Source organism: Porites lutea, chromosome 1 (genome assembly GCF_958299795.1).
Source record: "Porites lutea chromosome 1, jaPorLute2.1, whole genome shotgun sequence".
NCBI lineage: Eukaryota > Metazoa > Cnidaria > Anthozoa > Scleractinia > Poritidae > Porites > Porites lutea.
In genome coordinates, this window is record NC_133201.1 from 15,992,555 (window position 1) to 16,017,759 (window position 25,205).

The window sequence follows — 25,205 nt, forward strand, 5'->3', positions numbered from 1 at the left end:
GAGTCCTCAACAGTGACTGATTCAAGTTGTACCTTGCTCAGCTGTTGGCGGGAACCCACAAAGAGAAAGTCCATTTTTGTATCGTTTATCTTGAGCCGCCTTTGTTGGTGACCATCCAAGCTTGAACGTCTGTAATACAACAGTCTCAGTCAAAATTGTTGGGCCGCTTTGCTGTCTTCTTGCCCTCCCAATGTTGGTGTGCAAGATTTGTTGAGCTAACTGCGATAACCAACATTGGGAGGACCATGAGAAGGGCCAGAAGTAGAAACAGTGTTGGGTGGAAGGGTCCCAACTATTTTTGTCTGAGACTGAAGCTTGGATTACTCTGAGCGCACCATGTTGAGGAGATGTCGACAATGTCATGAAGGACAAATACAGCTGGATATCATCTGCATACATATGAATACTAGGTTCTTAACGACGTTGAATCTCCCAGATACATACATGATAAATGAAATCGGCCCCAGGCCGCTAGCTTGTGGAACACCAAAGTCTATATTAAAACTTTAAGAGGAGTTCTGGTTGACGAAGACACGCTGAGTGCGACAATACAAGGAGGACGAATAACTAATATAATAATATTATTAGTTTTTGCCTCGAAGAACTTAATCATTCTTTGTTTTCTTCACAGCAGAGAGCGTGCCCAGTTGTGAAACACAACCAAGATGCGGTGTAGCAAACGTTTTTAAAGGATTTAAGGTACCTGATTTGAGCATTAAAGTGAAAGAATGTCTTGAAATGAGAATTTGTTATTAGAAATCTATCATACAATGATTGTAAGAGTAAGAGGATTTATGTTGACTTGAATGACAGTAGCATAACTTTCTCGAATTCTCCCAACCCTTCTCGTGTTCAAATCAGGCTATGCAAACACGGAAAACGTTTCCTATTGCTTAAAGATTTAGTAAATGCCAAGAGCCATAATAGGACAGAGTGGGACTCTCCCAGTCACGCCTTTGGGATATCTTAATTTCAAAAAAGTTATTTTTAGAACTATGCGGACCATGCGGAAACTGTTTCCGATAAACTGGTTGACTTCCGGAAGATTCAGCGCGCCAAAGCGAGGCGGGGTCAATAATTGAAAAAAATGGCTTCCTAAGTGGAGGGACGATGTGGAGGGTGTTTACTTGATAAGTTGTCCTTCTTCAACGAAGAACCTACCATAGAAATTCGTTAAAACTTCTACACAAACGGATCCTTTACAAGAAACGGTAGAAATACAGTTAAAGCGACCGCGTGGATCATCGTTTTTGTCGGAACGGCTGGAAAGAGGACAAGTAGCAATGCGGCCCGGATAAGCGTTGAACACAAAATGCGGGTCCTACAAAGACGACCGTACAAGCGACCGAGTGGACGTATTTTCTGTTGAAAAAGGAAGGAAAAAACGTATAAAGGTTTCTAGTATTTTTCTCAAGGACATGACCAGGAATCATGTGGAAAACACCTTTTCCTGCTTTGACTGATATTTTGTACCGTGCTTCACATTGGACAATTAACAATTAAGCACTTTAATATTCTTGAACACCAAGTGAATAGAAGCGGAATATTCGCGGCGAGGTTAATATTCCTAAAGCCACTATTCACCAAGATTGAAAATCAGTAAGGAGACCATTTAAGTTCAATTTGGTTGACGGTTTTGACGGATCAACTCATGTGTGAAAATCGGTATATGCGAAAGTTTGATCTTTACAGAATTTTCAAACATTGCAGATCAAATCGTACTTAAAAAATCCTTTCGAAAACAATGGCCTAATGGGTTATATGGAATCGCCAGAACTTTAAATTCTGCTTCCCAGCCTGTGAAGAAAAGAAGAGCTTTGTTTTTTATCTGTCGACTCGCCAAGTCAGGGAAAAAGGTTTATTGTGCAGCTTGTATTGTTCTTTAATAAGTGCAGACAATGGTGGCCCGGTTGCTCGAGGTAAGGAGCCGTTTCTCTGTTCTTTTCTTGACATTGAAATCTCGAAATTTCGTAAAGATTTGCTTTAATTTTTTTTGTTCATAAGTTGAATTTGATTTCTGGGGAAAATTCGCCTTTGAAGGAAATGTTGAGTTTAAAAAACCACCTCTTCCATTTTTAAACCGTACATTGTCAACATTCCAGCGAGCGAAAAATATTGCTCAGTAAAGTTAATCGGAAAACGCTCTTTTGAATGCTTTGAAGTCTTTTCTTACCTTCAAAATAATGGACCCTAGGATGTTGCCGAATTCTGAAAGGTTCTTGCTTGGCAAAACACCGAGCCAACGCATTATTTACTCGCGAGGCTAAAACACTACAAAGATCACTGAGTGTGTATCCTGAAAACGATTTTTGCTTGTAAAAGCTTTATTTGTGTAAGGTTATTTGTGTTTTTTCATGTTGCAAACGGTGTTGAAATAAATACGACAGTATGATAATCTCATCTGGAGTTTATTTACTTTATGTGGTTTTACCAAGCCTCATATTTTCCTCATACACCTGTAATAATTAACCTTTACAGATCCTGCACCACAATGTGTAGGTAAGAACAACTCCAAACATTTGTTATGTGTGTTAAATAATATAAGCTTGCGGCATGTATAATAAATGTAGGGGTTTGAATGCAAATCGTACCACAGCATAATTCAAGCTTCAGGCATTCAAGGATGCATAGGACCTTTTGATGTTGTGTTTGCCCCTTATTGACCCAGCAAGTTTTCCCTATTTTAGTAATTAAGCACTCATGGTGTTAGGTGTCGGCTGCTGAATGTAGTCTTTTCTTTTTTTCGTTATAGAAAGTGCTCAAAAGTATTAAGAATGAAAACTATTGCAATAATTTCAAGCCGTGTATAGCTTCTTACTGAGTTGTGTCTTATTTTTTATACTCCCCTCCCACACAGAAAAAAATACCAACCTAATTACTCATTTTCTATAGTGAACGGCAAAACCTGTATATTTAAGCAGACCCCATATTAAAAGTTACGTCCTATGTTAAGCAGATGAATAGCTCAGTATGTTTGAAAAGTTTGTAACCATATTTTCAGAAAAACAAAAAAATGTATTCAAAAATAAATGTATCCATACCCATTTTACGGGGTATTTTCTTTGGGTTAAAAGGTTTCAACCAATCATAACGGCTGTAAACAATAGGCAACTGAAGAAAACTTTACATTAATTTTTTGTTCCTGGCATGCCTGTTTTGTTCAGACTCATAAGAATTTGTTATAAGGATTCATATACATGCTGCGTTGCAAAGTTTTCTTGATTTTGCTGCCTAAACCAATCAGAAGTATAGTACAGACAATAGTAAAGTGAGCACCTTTTTGCAGTTCAACATATTTAAACGTTGATGTTATTGATATTAATGTTGCATTCTAATGCTCTTAAAGCTGAGTCTGCAGGCAGAGCAAGTTTGTGTAATCTTTTGCTTTTAAGGCATCCTGCACCATGACACCCCAATCTTTCCCTTTAAATAATCTAATAAACTCACATGTTGGTCTACACATTATGATTGATCAGGCCTCATGCAACCACTAAGACATCACAGGAAATTGAGGCTGTTATTATCAGTTAAGCTGATCAGTATTTGAGCATATGACCTTCATTGAGGAAGGCTTTAAGTTAAAAATGGCAGTATCACATTAAAATAAAAATCAATAAGAACTTCCTTTGGTCACACCTTGACCTCTTAATTAGGTCAAGTCTCTTTCATTGGTGAGTTAATCAATTTATGCACCTGCATGGGTTGCATTGAGAGAGACATTCTGGAGCAATAAAACATAGTGTGTGACTGAATCAGTGTATCTATTCATGCCATGGCTTGAAAGAGGCAATGTCAAAGAAAGCATCTAGAAGGAGACAAATTAATATCAATGTAGTGTGTACGATAACATGTGTCACTCAGTTGGTCACACTCTTCCCAGTATTCCTCAAATTTCAAATCCCAAATGCATTGGCAGCCACATAGTTTAACAGAAGTATAAAAAATAATATATAAATAAATAAATAAGAGCTCCCTTGCCCCAAAATATAGAACTTGAACTGTTTGTCAGACTTGTACATTATTTTCCCCACTATCAATTCCATGGCAAGGTCATGCAGACATCTTAAAAGAGAATTCATAGTTGATAGTAGTATTGTTCCTTCAATTCAACCTGTCAGAAAACAACAGAAAAGTTTGCAGACACTGAAAGACATATAGACTGCGAGCAGTTTCTCTTTTGCTTGAAAATCTGTAAGCAAGAGTATTTGAGCAGCGGATTAGAATTTGCGCCCTCACAACTCGTGCGACTTCGCTGCTCAAATAATCTCGCTTACAGATTTTCGAGCTGAAGAGAGACTGCTCACACTCTAAAAGACACACAACATAAAAATGATGTACCAGTTTTATGAAACCTTTACATGTTGTATTTTATATTATATCCGCAAGGAGGGAGCCAGCCTGGCATAAGGACTCAGTTCTCTCTTTACACCCTCACTCATCCTTCTTTTTACCATCTATTTTTATCCATTAAAGGTTGTTATAAATATAAAAAAAACCCTGTATAATTAGAATTGGGCGGGCATCCACACAAACTTTGCTGCTTTCTGCTTATTAGAGATATCCACTAAGTACGGTTTGTTTTTCGTAAATTATGGAAAGAAACGTTTTCCCCATTTTGAGCTATTCAACTGCTGAATACAGGGTGTCTGCTTAATATGGGGTCTGCATACCATACAATGTAGAAAATGAGTTGAGGAGGGGAGGTACAAGAAATAAGACATAATTATAAACAAGAAGCTATACACATCTTGAACTTATTGCAGTAGTTTATATTCTTAACACTTTTGAGTGCTTTCTACAGAGAAAAAAAGAAAAGACTACATTCAGCAGCCGACACCTAACACCATGAGTACTTACTAAAGAAGACAAAACTTGCTGGATCAATAAGTGGCAAACACAACATCAAAAGGTCCTGTGCATCCAAACCCCTACATTTATTATGCATGCAGCAAGCTTATATTATTTAACACACATAACAAATGTTTGGGGTTGTATGGAAATCTTACCTACACATTGTGGTGCAGGATCTGTAAAGGTTATTGTTACAGGCGTATGAGGAAAATATGAGGCTTGGTAAAACCACATAAAGTAAATAAACTCCAGATGAGATTATCATACTGTCGTATTTATTTCAACACCGTTTGCAACATGAAAAACACAAATAACCTTACACAAATAAAGTTTTTACAAGCAAATATCGGTTTCAGGATACACACTCAGTGATCTTTGTAGTGTTTTAGCCACGCGAGTAAATAATTCGTGAGCTCGTTGTTTTGCCCATTTTTTTAGAGTAAGAACCTTTCAGAATTCGGCAAAATCCTAGGGTCTACTCTTTTGAAGGTATGAAAAGACTTCAAAGTTTCAATATTTTTTGCTCGATGGAATGTTGACAATTACAGTTTAATCGAGTAGAAGGGGTGTGTGAACTCAACATTTCCTTTAAAGACAAATTTTCCCCCGTAATCAAATTCAACTGACTTATGAGAAAAAAAAAATGAAAGCAAATCTTAGCGAAAGCTCGAGATTTCAATTAAACAGGACAGAGAAAAGAACAGAGAAACGGCTCCTTACCTCAAGCAACCGGGCCACCATTGTCTACACTTACAAAGAACAGCACAAATTAGCTGCACAAAAAACCTTTTTCCTCTAACTTGGCGAGTCGACAGATGAAAACAAAGCTCTACTTTTCTTCTTAGGCTTGAAAGTACAATTTAAACTTCTGGCGATTCCATATAACCCATTAGGCTATTGTTTCCGATTTGATTTGCAATGTTTGAAAATTCTGTAAAGATCAAACCTATTGTTTACCGATTTCCACGCATGATTTGATCCGTCAATCAAATTGAGCTTTTTGGTTTCTTTACTGATTTAGAAACATTAACCTCCCCTTCTATTAACCTGGTGTTCAATAAAGAATTGCTAATTGCCCAATGTGAAGTGCGAACAAAATATCAGTCAAGCAGGAAAAGGTGTGTTCCACAAGATTCCCGGTCATGTCCTTGACAAAAATACTGGAAACCTTTATACGTTCTTTTCCTTCCTCTTTCAATAGGAAATACGTCCACATGGTTGCTTGTACGGTCGTCTTTGTAAGACCCGCGCATTTTGTCTTCAACGCTTATCCGGGCCGCAATGCTACTTGTCCTCTTTCCAGCTGTTCAAACAAAAACGATGGTCACGCGGCCGCTTTAACCGATTTCTACCGTTGCTTGTAAAGGACCCTTTTGTGTAGAAGTTTTAAGTAGTTTCTATGGCAGGCTCTTTGCAGAAGAAGGCCAATTTATCAACTCCACATCGTCCCTCCTCTTGTGCCGCAATTCTTTTTATTTGTTGACGCCGCCTCGCATTGGCGCGTTGAAATCGTGAAAGCGAGTCTTCCGGAAGTCAACCAGTTTACCGGAAACTGTTTCCGCGTGGTCCGCATAGTTCTAAAAATAACTTTTTTGAAATTAAGATATCCCGGCCAACGCCCTGAGAGTCCCTCTCTGTCCTATTATGGCTCTTGTAAATGCCTATAATAACAACTAAATCTAATGTAAAGAGGAAGTCTGACCTATAAGCCTTCATGGCTTCTTGAGACGCCTTCGCCTTTTGAGATTCTTTTCTTTCGAAATGAGTATTTTTTGCTTTAAAAAATGTTTAACTCAACTGAACGGAAAAAACTCTAGCGCGGCTTTCTTTATCCATACGACCTGAAGTAGGAGGAGGGCGCTGTATGCTTGACAAGGCATCGCTAACTTGATAAAACTGGGGGTGAAAAATTTCAAGGCATCTTTTCTTTCTTTATAAAGGTGACGAAATGTTATTAAGGAACTGAGCAACTCGAGAATTCCAACGTTTTGTATACTAGTCTTAACGTGAAAATGAGTGCTGACGTTGGAACCGGAAGATATTGCTCATGGGGAGGATCGTATCAAGAAATGGTCTACTGTATTGTTCTAAATTCTAAATTCACCCATCAAGGTTTAAGCAGTAAGCGTTTTAAATTGTTGAAGTGACGCCTTTCCAGATCAAATGCAAGCTTTTACGAGTGATCGTTAATTCTTGGGCGTGCCAAGTAATCTTCTCTCACAATTTGCACTTTGGTGATATTTTTTAATTACTGTATTACCGAGAAGAAGAAGCACTTCCAAAATCAGCGTAACACATACGTGCTGCATTTTTCAAGGGAATAAGTATGATGTTTAAAAACGGCATAGCTAGCGTTAGTGTAAATTCTTAGCAAGCGAACATCGCAGAAACCTTTAGTCCAGTCTGGGCTTTTAAAAAAAGTTACCGAGCAAAAAGGCAAGGCAAAGTAATTCTAGCAGGGCAACTTTAGCAATAGTAGTCAAGCAAGGTTATCAGAAAAGTGAGAGAGAAGGCGAAGGGATTCTGAGATATAACACGATGGAAACAGACGAAAAGACGAGCCTAAGTTTCGGTTAATCCAAAAATGGTTGCTTCTGACTTGTATGCACTCAAGGGACTGTGGTTGAAAGAGACTCTTTAAAGACGTAAAAAACGAAAGCTGAAGAACGAAGCAAAACTATGGGTAATAAATCGACCGTGGACTCCCTCCCCACCACTCCCTCCCCCAATCCGCAGGTGGCAAAAGAGGTTTTCGCTTCCTTCAAGGTCAGTCATATAAAAAATAATGAAATAGTGCTTCGTTCACTTACAGCGTTTGCAAGGAAGAGAGATTTGAAAATATCCCTGACGGGAGCTCCTTGATCTCGTTGTTTCTCAAATCTCTGTAGGTAAATAAATAAAGTTACCGCGGATTAGATAAAGGGAGATCGTGGAATGTTTTTACCTTGTTTTTATTGATTATCAACCGTGAAGGAATAAGCATTGCAAGTCTCTGTGGTCGGTTAAGTTCAATAATTTTCTGTAACCGTTGTGGTCTCGTGGTGTATCGTGCTCAAACGAAAAGTGAACATGGACTTTATTTTCCTCTCGGCCGCCGGTTCTTTAATACAATTAACAACACAATGCCTTTGTTGTGATTGTTTAAGGGTGTTTATTGATTTGGCAGGCGCAGGTGCCATAGGTAAGGTGCTTGCGTTTTTCCAGATACTAAATATAGGAAACAACTCACGCGTGAACAAGTCAAACATCATTTGATTTAATAACATGAATAGTTTCTTGTACATCGTAGTGTTCTGTCAACATTTCGTGAAAAACGGAAGAGGCGAAAAAAGTGCCGTTTAGGTGACTAACGTATGGAGAAATCGATGTAGTTGTAACTTTTGAGTGTGTTAATGCTATCTTATAATTCTTATAATCGCGACCATCCATTTAATAATCTCCTCTCCAGGTATAAGGTCTCATCAGAGCAACTTAGAAATACATCCATTGTAACACCTAGTGTAAATACTGAACGTTTTAAAATAACTTTTTTAACAGATTAGTTCTTAAGCATAACCTGGCTGTATTGATATTATATTTTAGAATTTTTAACTTAATTTACTTGTACAAACGTTTTAAAAGAGATTTCAGAATTTTTATCTATTTATTTATATTTCTTTACTTGGATTTTCAGTATTTTGCGCTTAATTCTTTCACTTTTCAATGTAACATCTGATGTATTTTTATCCAATGAATAAATTATAAATTATAATGAATTATTATTATTATTATTATCATACTCAGCGAAAGCCGTGGCAAAGAATTTTAAGTCGTCGATGTACCGGAAACCACAAGAAACTAGTAAAGTTGCTACCGTCGCCAGCTGTCCTGGGCATGAATATGAGCATGAATTGTACGAAAAAATTCATTAGGCTTGGTTGAGACAAACCAACGTATTTTCCGTCCGAAAAATTGATCGGCCGTGAAAAATGAATAATCCCGATGATTTGTGGACTACAGTAGCACCTGCGCCAACGTGCCTTTGACAAAAGTAAGAGAAAAAGCGGCCGTTATATTAAATACGCCTGGCTCATGGCAAAACACTTTTTGTTTACTTTACTAGAACTGTGCTGGTACAGTTATTGTTTGAAAGTATATAATTTGCCAAGATGTTTCATTAATTAATTGTCAACAAGTATAGCCCAATTGCAAGTCTAGGTAATTGATCAAGTCTTTTAGTTTTATTCCCCGCACCCGAATAAGCAATGAATGTAGAAAAAGAGGGAAGATTAGACTGTTTGAACTCTGATTTTAGGGATAGATCCCGTCTTCAAATAACGGTGAAGGTTCTTGGGTGAGGGGCATGCTAGCGTTTCTGTTGATAAATTTTCTCAATTTTTTCATGATTATTCCCTACCAATGGGCCTGGTCCCTGGCTAAAGTACAGATGAAGTGTTGATTTTTTTATGTTCTATAATGGAGCATTCAAGACTACTTTTTTTGGATAGTTTCCGATGGGACTTTCCTTTAAAAATAGGCAAACTGTCCAATGTAAGAAAAAATAGGACAGTTTGTCTGAACCAGTGAAATGCCAGAAAATACAGTAGGCGACAGAAACTAGCCAATCGAGTGCAAAGTTCCTGTGACAAAGCGCCAGAAAAGTCTTGTTGGCTGCCAGCTGTGGTTCGTCTGCGAAGGCTCTTGTTGAAGCTGTGAACGTCGTTTTACGATAGAAAATCTTGCTGCTTTGGTTTGGTTTCTTGTTTGGGTTATCTTGTCAATTTATATGTTCAGTTGCCAAGAACGTCTACGTGCATGAAGAAAAAAGTAAAATAAAAAAAAGATGAACAAACACATCGGTCGATTATCGGTGGTAGGCCCTTCGATCAATTCCATTAAAGTTGCACTTCTTTTGTAGTATTTCATGTGCCTGAGAGGAAGTTCGACGCCATCGGTATTTCTTTTGCTTTGTGCTATCGACTGATTACACGGACAAAGAAGTAAAAAGGTAAAAATAAAGATCCTCGTTTTACGTTGGTAACTCGAAACAAGACTCGTTACACTTTAAAAGTTAAAACTTACAAGTATCGTAGCTTAGATAAATTGAACGTGGGTGATAAAACGCGAAACCTCACTTTCCGACTTGTTTGGAAGCATAATGTTGCTAAACAACTCGCACGTTTTTGTTGTGTGTTTAAGGGACAGCCTCTTTTTCACGACTTTCTAAGCAAAGCTGAGCTGCATTTTTTTTTTGCTTTTTTGAAAAAACATTTAACTCAGCTGAAGGGAAAAAAACACTTTTTTTTCTTTGTTATAAAAGTGACGAAATGTTGTCTTGTACATCAGTTGTGGCGTTTTGGCAACATTTAGTGGTAAACTAGAGAGCCGGGAGAAGTGCTTCTAGCTGACTCATATTTTGTAGACGTCAATGTAGTTGTAAATTTCTAGTGTTTACGCAATATTATCGTAGTACCATAAAGAGCTTGACAGGGACATACAACTATCACGAACTCAAACCTCAGCCAATTCTGAACGCGCCAGTAAGACCTGGTATATGCTTTGGGGCGATGTTAAGCTCATTTACCGAGCCTCTCATTGGTGCTCTTGTAGGACGAAAAAGACGGGAGCCTTTTTTCTGGCTGAAATTTTTGAAAAGGTAAGTTTTTGATCCCTATAATTTTCGGATCACTAGACTTTCAGCTAGGAAATGCGAACAGATGAAAAATTTTTAGTTGATAAAATATGCCTATATCTACGGTTTAAATACTAAAATACGTTTAACAATGCTATGTTTAAGTGTTTTAAACTATATTCTCGTTGGGTGCCCCTGACAGTTAGTGTTCGGTACAATTTTTAAGCATCCTTGGCCCCGCTCAGCCTCCGATCTTTTCATGAGCCGAACCTATTACATTGAATGAAGTACATGAAAATTTCGGCGTCTGAATCAATTAGGAACGCCTATTTCAATTTGGAACGGCCCAGCCGTTCTTTACGCCTAGCCCGGCAGGGACTTTCGCCTTTGGAGCGACTTTGGAACGGCTTTGATTCAGACGCCGAACTTTTCATGTACCGAACCTAACGCATACATTTTAATAATGAATTTTGCCAGCAGTTTAACCAAAATGAGGAGTTTTCTCCTTTTGAATTTAGTTCGGCTGGAATTAAGATCGGCGTCTCAATCAAATTAGGCGGTCTAAATAGTTTGGGTCGGCCTTAATTCGAATTAGGTTCGGCTCATAAAAAGTTCGATGTCTGAACCAAGCCGCGCTCTACTGAAGAAAAGTTACGCCATACAGTTGTCGTAAGCAACATCAATTATTTGCCGTCTGTCCTGTTTGACTACATAGACGATAAATAATCTCTTTCATGAAAATAAGCAAAAAGCTGGCAAGTTCCTCGACCCCTTATCCTTGCAGCGAACCAAGAGCAATTGAAAATGCTATAAGCGAACTTATATTTTGACTCCTCTGCCAAACGTTAACTTTCCTGGCGTAACCCCAAGAAATCTTTTATACCTGTTCTTGTCGGCTTGAGAGTTGTCTCGAGAATGTAAAACGATATTTTTGGGTATAAGTTAATACCAAAATGAAAATACCTTTATCGAATAAGGAACGTTAATGAATCATCAAGCATTGCTATTTTAAAATATTTTAATTATTATTATCACTAAGTAGAGTGTTTTGAATTGTTATATAAACACGTTCTACTAAAATGTACTGGGCTTACAAAAGCTATTTGTCTTTCGTTAATAAGGTTTGCCTTTCTCTGTAAAGATGCTCTTTTGGACATCGGTTTCTCTTTGCACACGTGCCGCTATTCAATTAAGAAATGATGCTTTTTGTTTAAACTGAGCCCACACAGAGGTTCTTAATCTAATTAGTTCTGGTAAATTTAACGACATTTGTTTGTTATCTTACATTAATTGGCTTAATTGGTTTTTCCTAAATCTTTAGAAGCTTGACCTTACCAAGTTGTCTTTTCCTGGACATTCCTATTTTTACTATCTTTCGCGTATTTAGTGGTTTGATCGAAACTTCAGTGCAATTCCAAAAGAAAACCTTGTCCAACAGACTATCCTAGTTAACTCATTGTGGTAAACAAGCTTTTGTTACTGCCTAGTTCAATTTACTTGCTAAAAGTTGTAACGAGTAATATCTTTGTTTAAAGGCTTTCGCAATGTAAATATCTTGCTAATTGATTTTTGACTAGGGACTTGTAAACAATCTTTTAGTTAGTATATGGAAAAAGGCGGGACTAATTACCATTGTACGATATTCCAACAAGAAGCTTTTAAACGACAACTTAAGCATTGTACGCGAATTGACAAATTGTACATTTTAGAATAACGATATTGTACATATGTGATTTTCATTCATGTAAACATTCCTTGTAATTTTTGTGTCTCTCTGACTGTTTTGTGTTTGACTGGACAATTATTGGACAAAAGTGAATTTTGGAGTTTTAACTGATTTTCCTATTACGACACAACCTCGAAGGAAAATATGTTAATAATTCTTATAGCCAATCGAATTTTTACTGATGTAAGATTATTTTAAGTTTGAGTAAGATTGGCAGCCTTCAGATTCAGTCAAGATAAAAGGAGCTGTAACTAGGTCTTGTCAGAGAGAGATACTGCTAGCCTTAATTGTGAAAAGTTGAGCAACAAGTGATCTACATTAAAGCAGTTTAAAGAGACAAGAGTTTGAGTTCATTGTAGAGGATTACTGTTCCCCCAAGTTTCCTACTACAAGAAGACATATCAAACATCTCCCAAACAGTTTAAGCCCGAGCCGGTCTCAAGGAATTACCAAGCAAAAACGTCCTGCTATTTACGATAAAGCAAGTCTGAGAAAAGATATTTGCAAAAGTTTTACAGAGAAGTTGAATGCATTCTAGGTTATAACACGATCGAAACAGACAGAAGAAATATCTTGAATTTTGGGCTGCCCGAAAATAGTTTATTCTGACTTATACGCGTGCAGAGGACCGTGGTTGTAAGCAACTCTTTAAAGAGCTAAACAAAAGCTTAAATTGTACATAAATGTGAATAAAGACTATGGACAATGAAATCCTGCCACTCCAACTGACGGATGCTACAAGAAGTCTTCCGATCTTTAGAGGAGAGTCACTGATATAAACAAAATATAACTAATCGATGACAGGAGCCGATTACTTGGAGCCTCCATACGTGCTGTACCCTTGAGTCAACCCTTTCCGATAAGGAATTATTTTTAGAACAGGCTTTCCCGCGAAATTAATTTTAATTAATTTTTTTCGAGGACGTCCGCATATTTCTGTAGTGAGAAAAAAATGGCGACGAAAGAGGGAAATTGGCCAACAAGTTTACTCCTTGTTCCATCACCGTAGCTCCTGCCTACGTTCCTTCCCTTACAACCGAGGAAAGCTGGTTTCGAGCAGGAGCCCATCAAATGGAGCCTCCATCTCCCATACAAGCCCTTGGAGCCAACCCTTTCCCGAGTAGATTTATAATTAGAAAGGTTCCCAGGGGAGACTTCGCGCGCCGACGGTGGGAAGAGCCAATCACAACGACGAAATGACACTGCTATTGTACTTCATCAAACAACAGGAAATTCGGTGTTGACAGGCCAAGCACAATCATAAGCTAGTGAAACGTGACTTTCGCGTTTTCAACCCTCAGAGATTTTCTTTCTTTTCTTTCTAGCCGGTAGATTATACTGTGGTGAGTTTTAAACTCTGACTATGTTAATCTTAATTTTGGTTGCTTGTCTCACATTAAGAGGCCATGCGAATTCGAAGGAAAGAATTGAGCCTAAACTTCTACATTAACTGCTGAGAATTGTCCTGTCAGTCAGTCATAATTCTTTTGTCGCAGATACAGTCCATTTTGTTTTTCTTGAGATAAGTGGGTCTTTAGACTGGAGCGCGATGTCACAAATTCCTCCGTTAGCAAATTACTTTTGAGTTAGCTTCACGGTCGAGCAACTGTTCTCTTCTGTTCAACTTTTCAAGTGCCAGTTTTATCAGGCAACTCTCATGGTGATACGAGTCACTTGTAAAGGGAGACTGCAATTTCTCAAATTTCGGACATAAAGCATTCCTCTTTAGCTGCTACTTAGGTCATCGCTTTTGCACTCCACGGTGATGATAAAAATCAAATCATGATCCTGGCACTTTTTCGGCGCTGATCATCGAAAAGTTCCAAATCGTCCACTGAACGCTTAATCGTCGACTCTTTTCGAAGTGCATGCTTACATGTGAATGTATGACGACAAATAAAAACACTGGCAAAGATGACCTTTTCAGTGATCCTCAGTTCGCTCTTTGTCCCATCGCTTCATGCTCAGTCTCAGTCGGGTAATTCATTAACTTTTATTTCATGATACCCAGATCCCAGCGGCTGTAAAATCATAAAATTGGACGTATAGTAAAAAGGAAAACGGTCGAAGGAGGGGCTTCTGAGTTCGACTTCATCCAACTTCATTTTTTTCACGGTGACATACGAGACTCACGGAAATATGACACTTTTCGCGGGAAACAAGCCGTTCTATTTATAAATCTACTCGGGAAAGGGTTGACTCAAGAAATTAATGGAGATAGAGGCTCCATTTGATGGGCTCCTGTTTCGAGTTAATATAAATAATATGTAATCTGTTTTAAAAATATTGCTATATTTTGTTGCAACGCAAACGACGAAACGCTTATCTCACGTATTGAGTTGGGCCTGACCAAAAAGCTGCACTAACTGTTGCTCCACTTGATTTTCTTACATCTTTCTTTGTTTCTTCCCTTGTATATCCGTTGTCCGTTGTTGTTTCCAAAGTAGTTTCAAGAAGATCACATGTCACGTGACGTCCGCTTTTTAAGCAAGCGCGTAAATGCGAAAACACCCACTTTAATTTTCTCTGGCAATCACGAGCGAGTAGACTTAGTTCTAGTACTGGGGTACAGCTGGGGATCAGTAGAAGATGCTGCATTTGGATCCTAAAGTGTTTTTAAAATGTTTTTATAACAGTGAAAAAATATTCCTAAAAAAAGCAGTGTATTGAAAGTTTTAATATTGATTGTCTGTTGGCCTGAGAATGGCCGACGTTTCGCAGCACCACTACTGGTTCCCTCGTAAAACAGCGTCTGACTTACGAGCGTAGAAATTTCATATCAATAGAGGATGACTCATGAGGTGTCACTACTCAGCGTGCCCCTGATCGGTTGAAACAAGTTTCACTTTTGCTCAACGTGAATCACGTTCAAGAGTTGACGGAAATCGGGAAATTAAGTTCCGACATAGCTTTGTTCTGTGTTTTTAGTATAAATCCCATCAAAAAACCTTCGTTACGATGCTTAGTTTCCTCTTCGTAACTACAATGGTAGGTCGGGCAAATATGAAGGGGCTAAGCCATTTAAACATTTAACTAGGTCATTAAAAGAATCTTAAAAGTTATGCACTCTTCTATAGGAAACCAATGCAGTTCCTATAATACTTGTGAGAAATGTTCATGTTTAGGTGTAAGGGCAACGATTCTAGCCGCTACATTTTGAACATGCTGAAGTCTCTTGATAGTGTGTTTCGGTATCTGGAAGTAATGAAAGCTTGCAAAAGTATTTCCGCCGTATGGCGACTGATATATTTCCTTATGCGGCTAATGCTTCGAAGGTGGTGGAAGCCTGCCTTGCAACATGATGTTCCATCGACATGAATGTATCATGCAGAACACCAATGTTTCTAGCTACCGATGATTCGCTAATCATCTTTATCATCACAAACCGACTGAAATTGACATCAGGGGCGGAGGTGTGTTGTTTAATAGCACAACTAGTTCTGTTTTGTCCATGTTTACTGTATGTCATTCAAGCATCGATATCTCGCACACAGTCTTCATTGCTAATTTTGCCGGATCAGCAGAGGATGATTCAAAGGTAACATATAATTGCGTGTCATTGGCATACAAATGAAAGGCAACTTTACTGGTGTCTCATAATATCACCCAAGGGTGAGGTATAAAGCAGGAATAAAATAGGTCCGAGGACACTACCCTGGGGAACACCATAATGAAGCTCACGACTGGATGCGGACAAACCACCGTTTACTTTCACAATCTGGTAACGATCAGACAAACTGAATTATGATCAGAACCACTGAAGTGCGTAGTCAACAATGCCAAAACAACACGAAAGACCATGCAAAAGAATCTGGTGATCGACTGTATCGAAGGATGCTGAAAAAAGTTTAGCGCAACGTCAAACGGCTTTGCATTGCGAGCTTGTGTTTTTGTTGTAAAATAAAATCTGTTAGGGAACCTTAATGTTTCATGTCGGGCTCCGCGGCTATAAGGCCAGTAAGGGTGGATTTCCACAGTCGCGTAATTTTCACGTGCGTACGCGCGTAAATAAAATAGAGGTGATGTATGACAGGACGCGCGTAAACGTAAAAGTTGAGCGAGGTTCAACTTTTCCGTTTACGCGTGATCGTCCATACATTCCCTTTATTTCATTTACACACGTAAAATTTACGTACGTAAGCACGTTAAAATTACGCAACAGTGGAAATCAACGTTTAGGCTTCGATTACTTTCCAAATTGGGCATGAGAAAGATATAACTTTAAATGTTTGCTTAAGGTATCATCCATCCTCAAGCACCATCCTTGCGTTGTACGGCGCTAGCGCTTTTGCTTTTAACAAATACCCCCATAAACCGTACATTTTCTGAAAGCTTAATAGTTCCAGATTATTGCCTATTTCTTTTTAAAAATCAAAATATTAACGCGATTTAGAAATGAGAAGCTTTTGTGAAAGTGGATGTCACTGTAAATTTAAGTCCAGTCCAGCCAAAAATTAACGGAAGAAGCCAATTAAGAATGCATTCGCTTCTTAACACGTTTGACTAAAAAAGCTGTTCTCAGATTTTTGTCAAGTGCGTTTGTTCTGTTGTTATAAGCAGGTGAAATTAGGGATAGCAAATCATTAGCACTACCTGTGAAAAAAATACTCTAACTCAAAAACGAAAAAAGAAATCAAAATTCGCAGATACAGGTTTTTAGAAAAACTATCTGACAGTAAGTTGGCCAAATTTCAGCCAAATTGGTTCACGGGTTGCCGACTTGGAGTTTAAAACGTACCCTCAACTAGTCCTGATTTTCATTTCCAGAAAACAGTGGAAAAAGATTATTGGCGGCGTATTACCCGTGACGAGATTATAACAGATTATAACACCAAAGCTGTCAATGTTGATGCATACCAGAGAAGGGACAACAATAGTGACACAGCAGGAAAAGTTGAAAACGAAACCCGACAAAAGATGAACAATTTATTTCAAAGGCTCTGCTCCGTTCGATCCTTTCTTTTGTCAAGAAAGCTTCATTAGTTATTTGCAACGGGCAGTTTTTATTTTCGCACCGGACAAGCCAAGTTGAGCTGCGCGCTCGTTCGATTTGAAATCACGCGTATGATTTCAGACCAAATTGCACTCCACTCAGTTCAATTAAAATCTGCGAAATTTGAAGAATATTATATGAGTAAACCCGACGCTGAGGTTTTCAATAGGATATAATTATGTCTTGAAAATCTCTTAATGAAGTACAATTTATATTTTTTTAACTTAACTGATTACATTATTCCTTTCTCCAAACCGGAAAACTAACAAGTAAACTAAAAAAACTGCACTGACAAAAGCCAAATATTCAAGGCTAATAACAGTTCGATGAACGGTACATTGATACCTAAGCAAACACATGCTAAAACGGAATAAAAGCTAAAAGAGAAAACGATATGCAAATAATCAATTTAATTGACACTTGTGCTAAGAGCCAATTACCGCTACCAACAGCTAAACTCTGCAAGTTCAGCGTATGACATTTTTCCCAGTTTATTAGTTATATTATTCATAAAAACGATTGTAAACGCCTGTTCTGTGGTACCGCTACATTGTGAATGTATTCTTGTGTTCTTTAAATTCTAGCGTTTTGTCATCCGTCAAGTAAGAGCTCTTATGTATGAGGCTATTTTACTGGTGTGTATTCACATGTAGCCGTGTGCATAGTCAGAATGATATATGTAATACTCGTATTCTTAGTAGTCCTGTAGAGTTTTATTATTTTATATTAGCAACAGAAATTCAAACTTACAGTTTCTCTAGCTCAGGAAGATTTGAGAACGCCCCAAGCGAAAACTGTGCAATTTTGTTGTTGTATAGGGATCTGCAAAAATAATTAATTTTAATATACTTCATGAGAACAATCTGATTTATATGCTACAAATTTGTATGTTCTTGAAGCCCTAATTTTCATCGGGTGAAATGGCTATTGTTCTCGGGACATTTACTTACTGCGGTGAAAGCTTCTAGGTCTGTCATATCGCTTATTGTTATTCTAAAATGCTGAACAGGAGTCTTTTTCATTGGTTAATTACCACGAACGCGTGGCATTACTCTTTATCGTGGAGTACAATTGTACAATTCAATATACTTTCATACTTATACTATTGCAATCTAGCTTGAGGTGGCACCTATAAAGCGAACCTTCAAAGAATTGTAATCTTACAGAAATGTGCGCTAAGAATAGTGAACAACTCTACCTACGATGCCAACACTAGTCCCACCTTTAAGGAGCATAAACTTTTAAAATTTCGTGATATCCATTCGTTTCAATTAGGTTTTTTATGTTTTCACTCAAGAACTCTAAACTCCCTTCCAAATTCAATAACCTCTTCCTAATAAACAGTCAAATCCATAATTATAATGCTAGGAATGCCCACTCATTTCGCTAGCCACTATGAAGAACGAACACCAGACAGTTGTCAATTTATTTCCAAGGTCCATTAAGTTTTATAATTCGCTGAATTCTACTATAACTGGTTCGTCCTCCTCCGCTTATTTTAAAAGAAAGCTTAAAGAATTTTTTTGTCAGTACATATTAGCTTCAGTATGGCTCTAATTAGATTATTAGATTAATTAGATTAACATGCGTTTGTGTGTGTGTGTTTGTGCGAGTCCGCGGTCAAAATAAAGTTAGCCATTATAAGCCTATATTGTAATTATATTATCAAGACTAGTTTATCCTAAGTTAAGGAGACCTGACTCATTATAAGCCTCGTGGCCTCGCCCTTTTGCTTAGGAAATTAGTCTCCCGAACATACGTGTCGGACGCGCAATAAAGAGATTAAAGTCAAAAAAAGAGGGACGTTTAATAGACAACGATAGCAAGAAATATTTATCTTTAAAGTTGTGCCGCGCTATATAAAGAGAATTAGAGGCTGTATGTAAATCAAACAGACAGTCGACAATGGTGGCGAGCTTATTTCGCTGATTCCTTAGCAGAAAAAAATTTTGCTATCCAGAATTCGAATTAAGTAACTCAATTCGACATCGTCGACATTTAATGGCATCTTAATTTATTGTTGTTTATTGTTTTGTTTGCCATAAGGTATACAAAGCAAAAATTAAACAAATCGAATTATTTAAACTCTCATGGCGAGGAGGCCCAAGAGAAGCCACCGGGCTTATAAGGAATGGGCTCCCTCAGTTAAATAATTAGAACAAAACATTATCATAATTACACATGGGAAAATTTACGACACTAACCCCTTAACAATTTAGCAATGATTCTTAACGGAGCTGATATATGCATTAAGTAATAGTAATTTTACATGTAATTACTTTGAGAGCAAATGATAGATATACGATCAAATTTAAGCGACTTTGTGTTTCAAGACTAAAAGCTAAAGACTGCAGCAAAATTTTGCATTTTTAGAATATGACTTTTTCTAAGGCTATCGGTCAAAACTGTACTGACAAAAGCCAAATATTCAAGGCCAATAACAGTTCGATGAACGGTACATTGATACCCAAAGACATGCCAAAAAAGGAAATGATAGAAGCTTCAATTTAAGAACCATACAAAAATATTGTCAGCCTGAAATCGGCAAAAAAATAAAAATATTCGGCCTGCGCCAGAAAAACAACATTTTTATAAAAAAAAGAAAGAGTTCACATAAAAAAAATCGACTGATAAGGTCTGTTCGTGTAGTACTGCTACAGAGTGTAAATTTCAGCTAAAACCTGTACCCGTACACATAACTTACGTTACTCGTGTGTAATTATATGTAGCTGTGTACCTTTTATCATATCCATGATACTCAATATACTTAGCACCCGTGTAGTGTTTTAGTCTTGTTCATTCAGTAACGAAAAAATAATACAAAAATTTAAACTTACAGATCCGTTAACTTAGGGAGATTCGAAAACGCTCCAGGCAAAAGCTGTGCAATTTCGTTGTTGTAAAGTTTCCTGCAAAATAAGTTATTTAAGGCATTCACGATGATACTTGACCGGTAGTACATCAACTGTAACTAGTGTTGAGTTTCAGCTTTTTACCCGGCCTTCCTTTCAGGAAGAGACGGGTATAGTTCTGGGCTTGGTTTTTCCTTCGTCGTCGAATCGCCCTCTAGTCTTTAAAGCGCATGCCTGTACTGGCGGATTATCACGTGATCGATTTCCGGCAAATTCATTGGCTTAGAGGCAAAATCACCTTGACATGTTGTCGAGAACAGGCAGTTTTTTGTCAGTCCGTAGCTTCAACGTTGTGGTTTTGTTGCCTCTGTGAGAGATCGACAATTATTTTGGTCGAAATGTTTAGTGATATGTGTTGTCTAGAAGATAATGTATCCCGGAACTGTTAGACAAACACAGTGGCTCGATCCGTTTAATCGAGATCGGCGTTGCGATCGACGCTGGTTGCGAGAAGAAGACATGCTAAAAAGGTGGGTAATGTTCACTTTTTATGTTTAGTGCAAGTCACGAGAATTTATATAGCAGTTGAAGAAACACTATTGGGCTTTCTTTTGGCGAGTAAGCGTGTACCGAGGTGCAAGGAAGAAGCAATTTTACATAAACGTATGGACCGTTTTTGTGCTTGATTGTACAACTTGACTGTTCGATCTGTACAAACACTCAAGTCACCTTAAACACCTTAGAAATTTTATGCTTTATAGCTTTTATCGCAAAACAGTAAGACAAATTAGAAAATTTAAAAGCAAAGAAATTGCTTTGATTTAGTAATTTAGCATAGTTTGCACCTAGTTGCAGGAAAGTGGCAGTGAATTACCGTTTCGGTGCATTAATTTTCATTCATCAAAACAAACAAATCTAACTGTTCATCGCAGAAGTTTGTGCTTGGTCCAAGTCTCGTGCTTCCCGGCTGTCTCGGTATAAAAACGGAAACTCACTATATCGATGGAAAGAAATCATCTTTGACTTTTTTTGGCATATATGGATTAACTTGTATCGAGCTCGCACGGAAGCGGCAGGTTTGTAAAGCACGTAGAGTTGTTTGATGCTAAAATTCGACATGATTTTCACAACATCTCACTGTTAAATTAACTCAAAGATTACATGTAAGCTTATAGCTTTTTAAAAAATGGGAGATTGCTTACTGTCGAATTTCGATCTTGCAAAACTCCATTTTGATCGATCCAACATTATTAGAAATTTCAAAATTATCTATCAGTGATCTATGCTAGAAATTTTTCTCTTTGCTGTGTTCAGCTACTGTACATTCAAACTTGCAATTAAAAGGATCGACAAATCGATTATAATATTCTGTATTTTACGTTGGTTTTGGGATTATGCTCAACGAGGCACACAAGGGTATACCTTTGGGTTTTCTGTGGTTTCTTCTTTGCTTGTTGTTGAATCAATAATAAGGCAATGAAATATTGACATATCCTTTAATTATTTACTGTTTTTTTCAGAGAAGATGAACTTGATCCCAAATCAAACGATAAGTGCAGCAACACTTTTCGAAGTTTTCTGATGATGAATTAACTAAAAGAAGATGCCGATAGTTTCTCTTTGAAGTACCTGTATCAGAGTGACAATAATATGAATAAAGATCTTACTCATGGGAAGATCTGGGTCTTTTTACTCTGTAGTAATTTAGCACGTACAATAAACACTTCAGCAACCAGAACAAATTTAAAATCCTGGCATAATTATTCCAACCATTATGTTCCCTTCCTTTTCATACAGGATGTTATTTCAAAGACTTTTCCCTCAAAATATTAGTTTACTACCTAAGATTCTGACTGAAGCTCATGCTAATTTGAAGAAAAAGAAAACTAGCTGCAACACTACTTTGAAGTATTATGCAGTCATGGTCAAGTACACCTCTTAGGAACGTTCGAGTCGAATTTCCAGTCTGATTTGCTAGCCGGTAGTATTTTTTTTCCATTTATTCATTGTCAAAGTTCATATGGGTTCTGGTGCATTACTGCATAGTGCACATTTCCCCCCGGCACTCTATCATTTTATGAACTAAAAGAAGGCCGGGTTCACGCACTCGTGCGTCTTGTCTTTTAAAGACTCGCCTGAATTTCTCGTGCACGTACTTTGCATTCTCCAAGCTTTTGCTCGAAATATTTAATAAAATGTGGACAAGGTTAAACAGCTGAAAAATATCGATAAAAAACTGAAGACCGTATTTCGTAGTAAGTCATTTCGTTGTCCGCTTAGTTTTTGCTAATTTCGCGACGAAGAAAGCAAAGTAATATACAGTTAGGCTGATAGAGAGATAGAGGAAATTCCTGCAGGCGATTTTTCCCGTTAACAATTGTTGTCCCATGGACACTCAACGTATCATCATAAGTGAAAAAGATATGCAAATAATAAAATTTAATTGACACTTGTGCTAAGAGCCAATTACCGCTAACCAACAGCTAAACTCTGCAAGTTCAGCGTATTGCATTTTTCCCCGCTTATTAGTTATATTATTCATAAAAACGACTGTAGACGCCTGTTCCCTGGTACCGCTACATTGTGAATGTATTCTTGTGTTCTTTTAATTCTAGCGTTATGTCACCAATGAAGTAAGAACTTGTCAATTTATGAGACTATTTTGCTGGTGTGTATTCACATGTAGCCGTGTGCATACTCAGAATGATATTTGTAATACTCGTATTCTTAGTAATCCTGTAGAGTTTTATTCTTTTTATTAGCAACAGAAATTCAAACTTACAGTTCTTCTAGCTCAGGAAGATTTAAGAACGCCCCAGGCGAAAGCTGTGCAATTTTGTTGTTGTATAGGGATCTGTAAAAATAAGTTATCTTAATTTACTTCATGGGAACAATAACTTATATGCTACAAATATGTATTTTCTTGAAGCTCTAATTTCTAATGGAGAAGACGACGTGAGCCTGATTAGAAAGAGGTGATCAATTTCAGGGGAACATTCTTTACGTACCGTGGTAAATGCAGTCAGGTACGTAGTTAGAATGAATTCAAGAGCTTGCCTCTGTTATTAACGAAAAAAGCTCCTCGGTAGAGACAGAAGAGAGTTCTAGTTCAATATTTTTTTCGCTGCCGCTCATTTTCACTTTGCATTGGTGGCCGCTAGGATTTCTCATTTTCTCACCGCCGCTACAAAATTTCATGTTCTTTATCCAACATACCTGTCGGACGCGCAGTAAAGAGATTAAAGTAAAAAGGAGGGAAGTTAAATAGACAACGATAGCAAGAAATATTTATCGTAAAAGTTGTGCCTCGCTATATAAAGAGAATTGGAAGCTCTATGTAAATTTTCAGTCGAAAAGAGGATCGAAAATGGTGATATTCGCGCAGATAAAACCTGCAATAACCAATCTGAACCTAAATAATCTTATAACATACATGAAACTGTATAACTAAGTAGTTAAGCGTGAATTAGCTATCTTGAAAGCAATTTTGTCGGAGTAGCAATTAAACGCAAGCCGCAATTGCTCTGATGTCGTTAAATTTCGCGCGAGACTGGCCAGGCTTCTCATTGTTGTCAGATGCTCAAAGCGACCGCATAATGTTTTCTCATGGCAACCAAGACAATGACTTTACTCCGACTGCGCGCTAACTTTAAACTTTATATTTTCAAACTTAAAAGTCTGCAACTCTATAATCTATAATCAGAAGACTTATCATTATTTTTGAAGAAATTCGATGTCTAACTTGGACGAGGGTCGTATTCCATACTGAAATTACTGTAAAAAGCCTGATTTTCAATGTTAAAAGTCTAAACCTAATTCTCTTTTATTTCACTTAAAATTTAGCTGGAGTGATATTTTAATACTTTAACTTAAACAATCCGCTCTATAATGTTAAAGAATTCATCTTTTTAGCTACCCAAATGACGATTTTAGTCACTCTGTTGCGCAAAATCACCCGTTTCTCTATTATTATGCCGCCTTCTTGGCACATTCACGCCTGATTAGCCCACCTCAATGGCTCATTGATATGCGTAAATGTCCAAACATTTCTACCGATGCGGGTGTAATGGAGAAGACGACGTGAGCCTGATTAGAAAGAGGCGATCAATTTCAGGGGAACATTCTATACGCATCGTAAAGGCAGTGAGGTACGTAGTTCGAGTGAATTTAAGAGGCGATCAATTTCAGGGGAACATTCTTTACGCATCGTGGTAAATGCAGTCAGGTACGTAGTTAGAATGAATTCAAGAGCTTCAGCAGCCTCTGTAATTAAGGGAACAAAACTGTCTTAGTATATAAAGACATGTTCTGAATTCTGAATAATTTTCTCAAAAAATCTTTCAAGAAATGAGTTTAATTTCGTTGTAAAACAGTTTTTATAAAGCTCCTGAACTGTATTAGTTCTCTAAAAAAAACACAGTCTAAAGAACCCCAGTTTTGGCTTCACGCTCGATCGCTTAGAATAAATTTAAAAGGTGCATTTTTTTTTTCGGCTTTACAGCAATCATATCAAGCAGAAAGGTTTCAGTAGATCATATATTAATAGAAAGCTGATAAATCTCATTTTTCTGGTTGTTCTAATTACTCCGCTTGAAGGCTTTAAGTGAATGACCTTATTTCGCTGATTCCTTGGCAGAAAAAAAAAAACATTGCTATCCAGAATTCGAATTTAGTAACTCAATTCGACATCGTCGACATTTAATGGCATCTTAATTTACCACAATAACCTCTTAACAATTTAGCAATGATTCTTAACGGAGCTGATATATGCATTAAGTAATAGTAATTTTACATGTAATTACTTTGAGAGCAAATGATAGATATACGATCAAATTTAAGCGACTTTGTGTTTCAAGACTAAAAGCTAAACACTGCAGAAAAATTTGGCATTTTTAGAATATGACTTTTTCCAAGGCTATCGGTCATTCTATACAGTCTTTATTCTTTATAAGAATATCGAGGTTAATATCTGCGAAATTTGAAGAATATTATTTGAGTAAACAAGAGGCTGACATTTTCAATAAGATATAATTTTGTGCCTTGAAAATCTGTTAGTGAAGTACAATTTATATGTTCTTAACTTAACTTATATAATTATTCCTTTCTCCAAACCGAAAAACCAACAAGTAAACTGAAAAGAAACTACACTGACTAAAGCCAAATATTCAAGGC

At 37.4% G+C, this 25,205-nt stretch overlaps 1 protein-coding gene across 1 annotated transcript in view; it reads right to left on the minus strand.

Moving 5' to 3' along the window:
- Positions 1–7,657: 7,657 nt before the first annotated feature.
- Positions 7,658–25,205, minus strand: part of LOC140923657 (uncharacterized) — a 33,021-nt gene continuing 15,473 nt past the window's right edge. Inside the window, exons 8-11 of the mRNA XM_073373765.1 lie at positions 22,816–22,887; positions 20,019–20,090; positions 17,932–18,003; positions 7,658–7,733 (exon numbers count right to left, since the gene is read on the minus strand). Of these exons, the coding sequence (XP_073229866.1) occupies positions 7,658–7,733; positions 17,932–18,003; positions 20,019–20,090; positions 22,816–22,887 (292 nt within the window). The remainder of the gene's footprint in view (positions 7,734–17,931; positions 18,004–20,018; positions 20,091–22,815; positions 22,888–25,205) is intronic.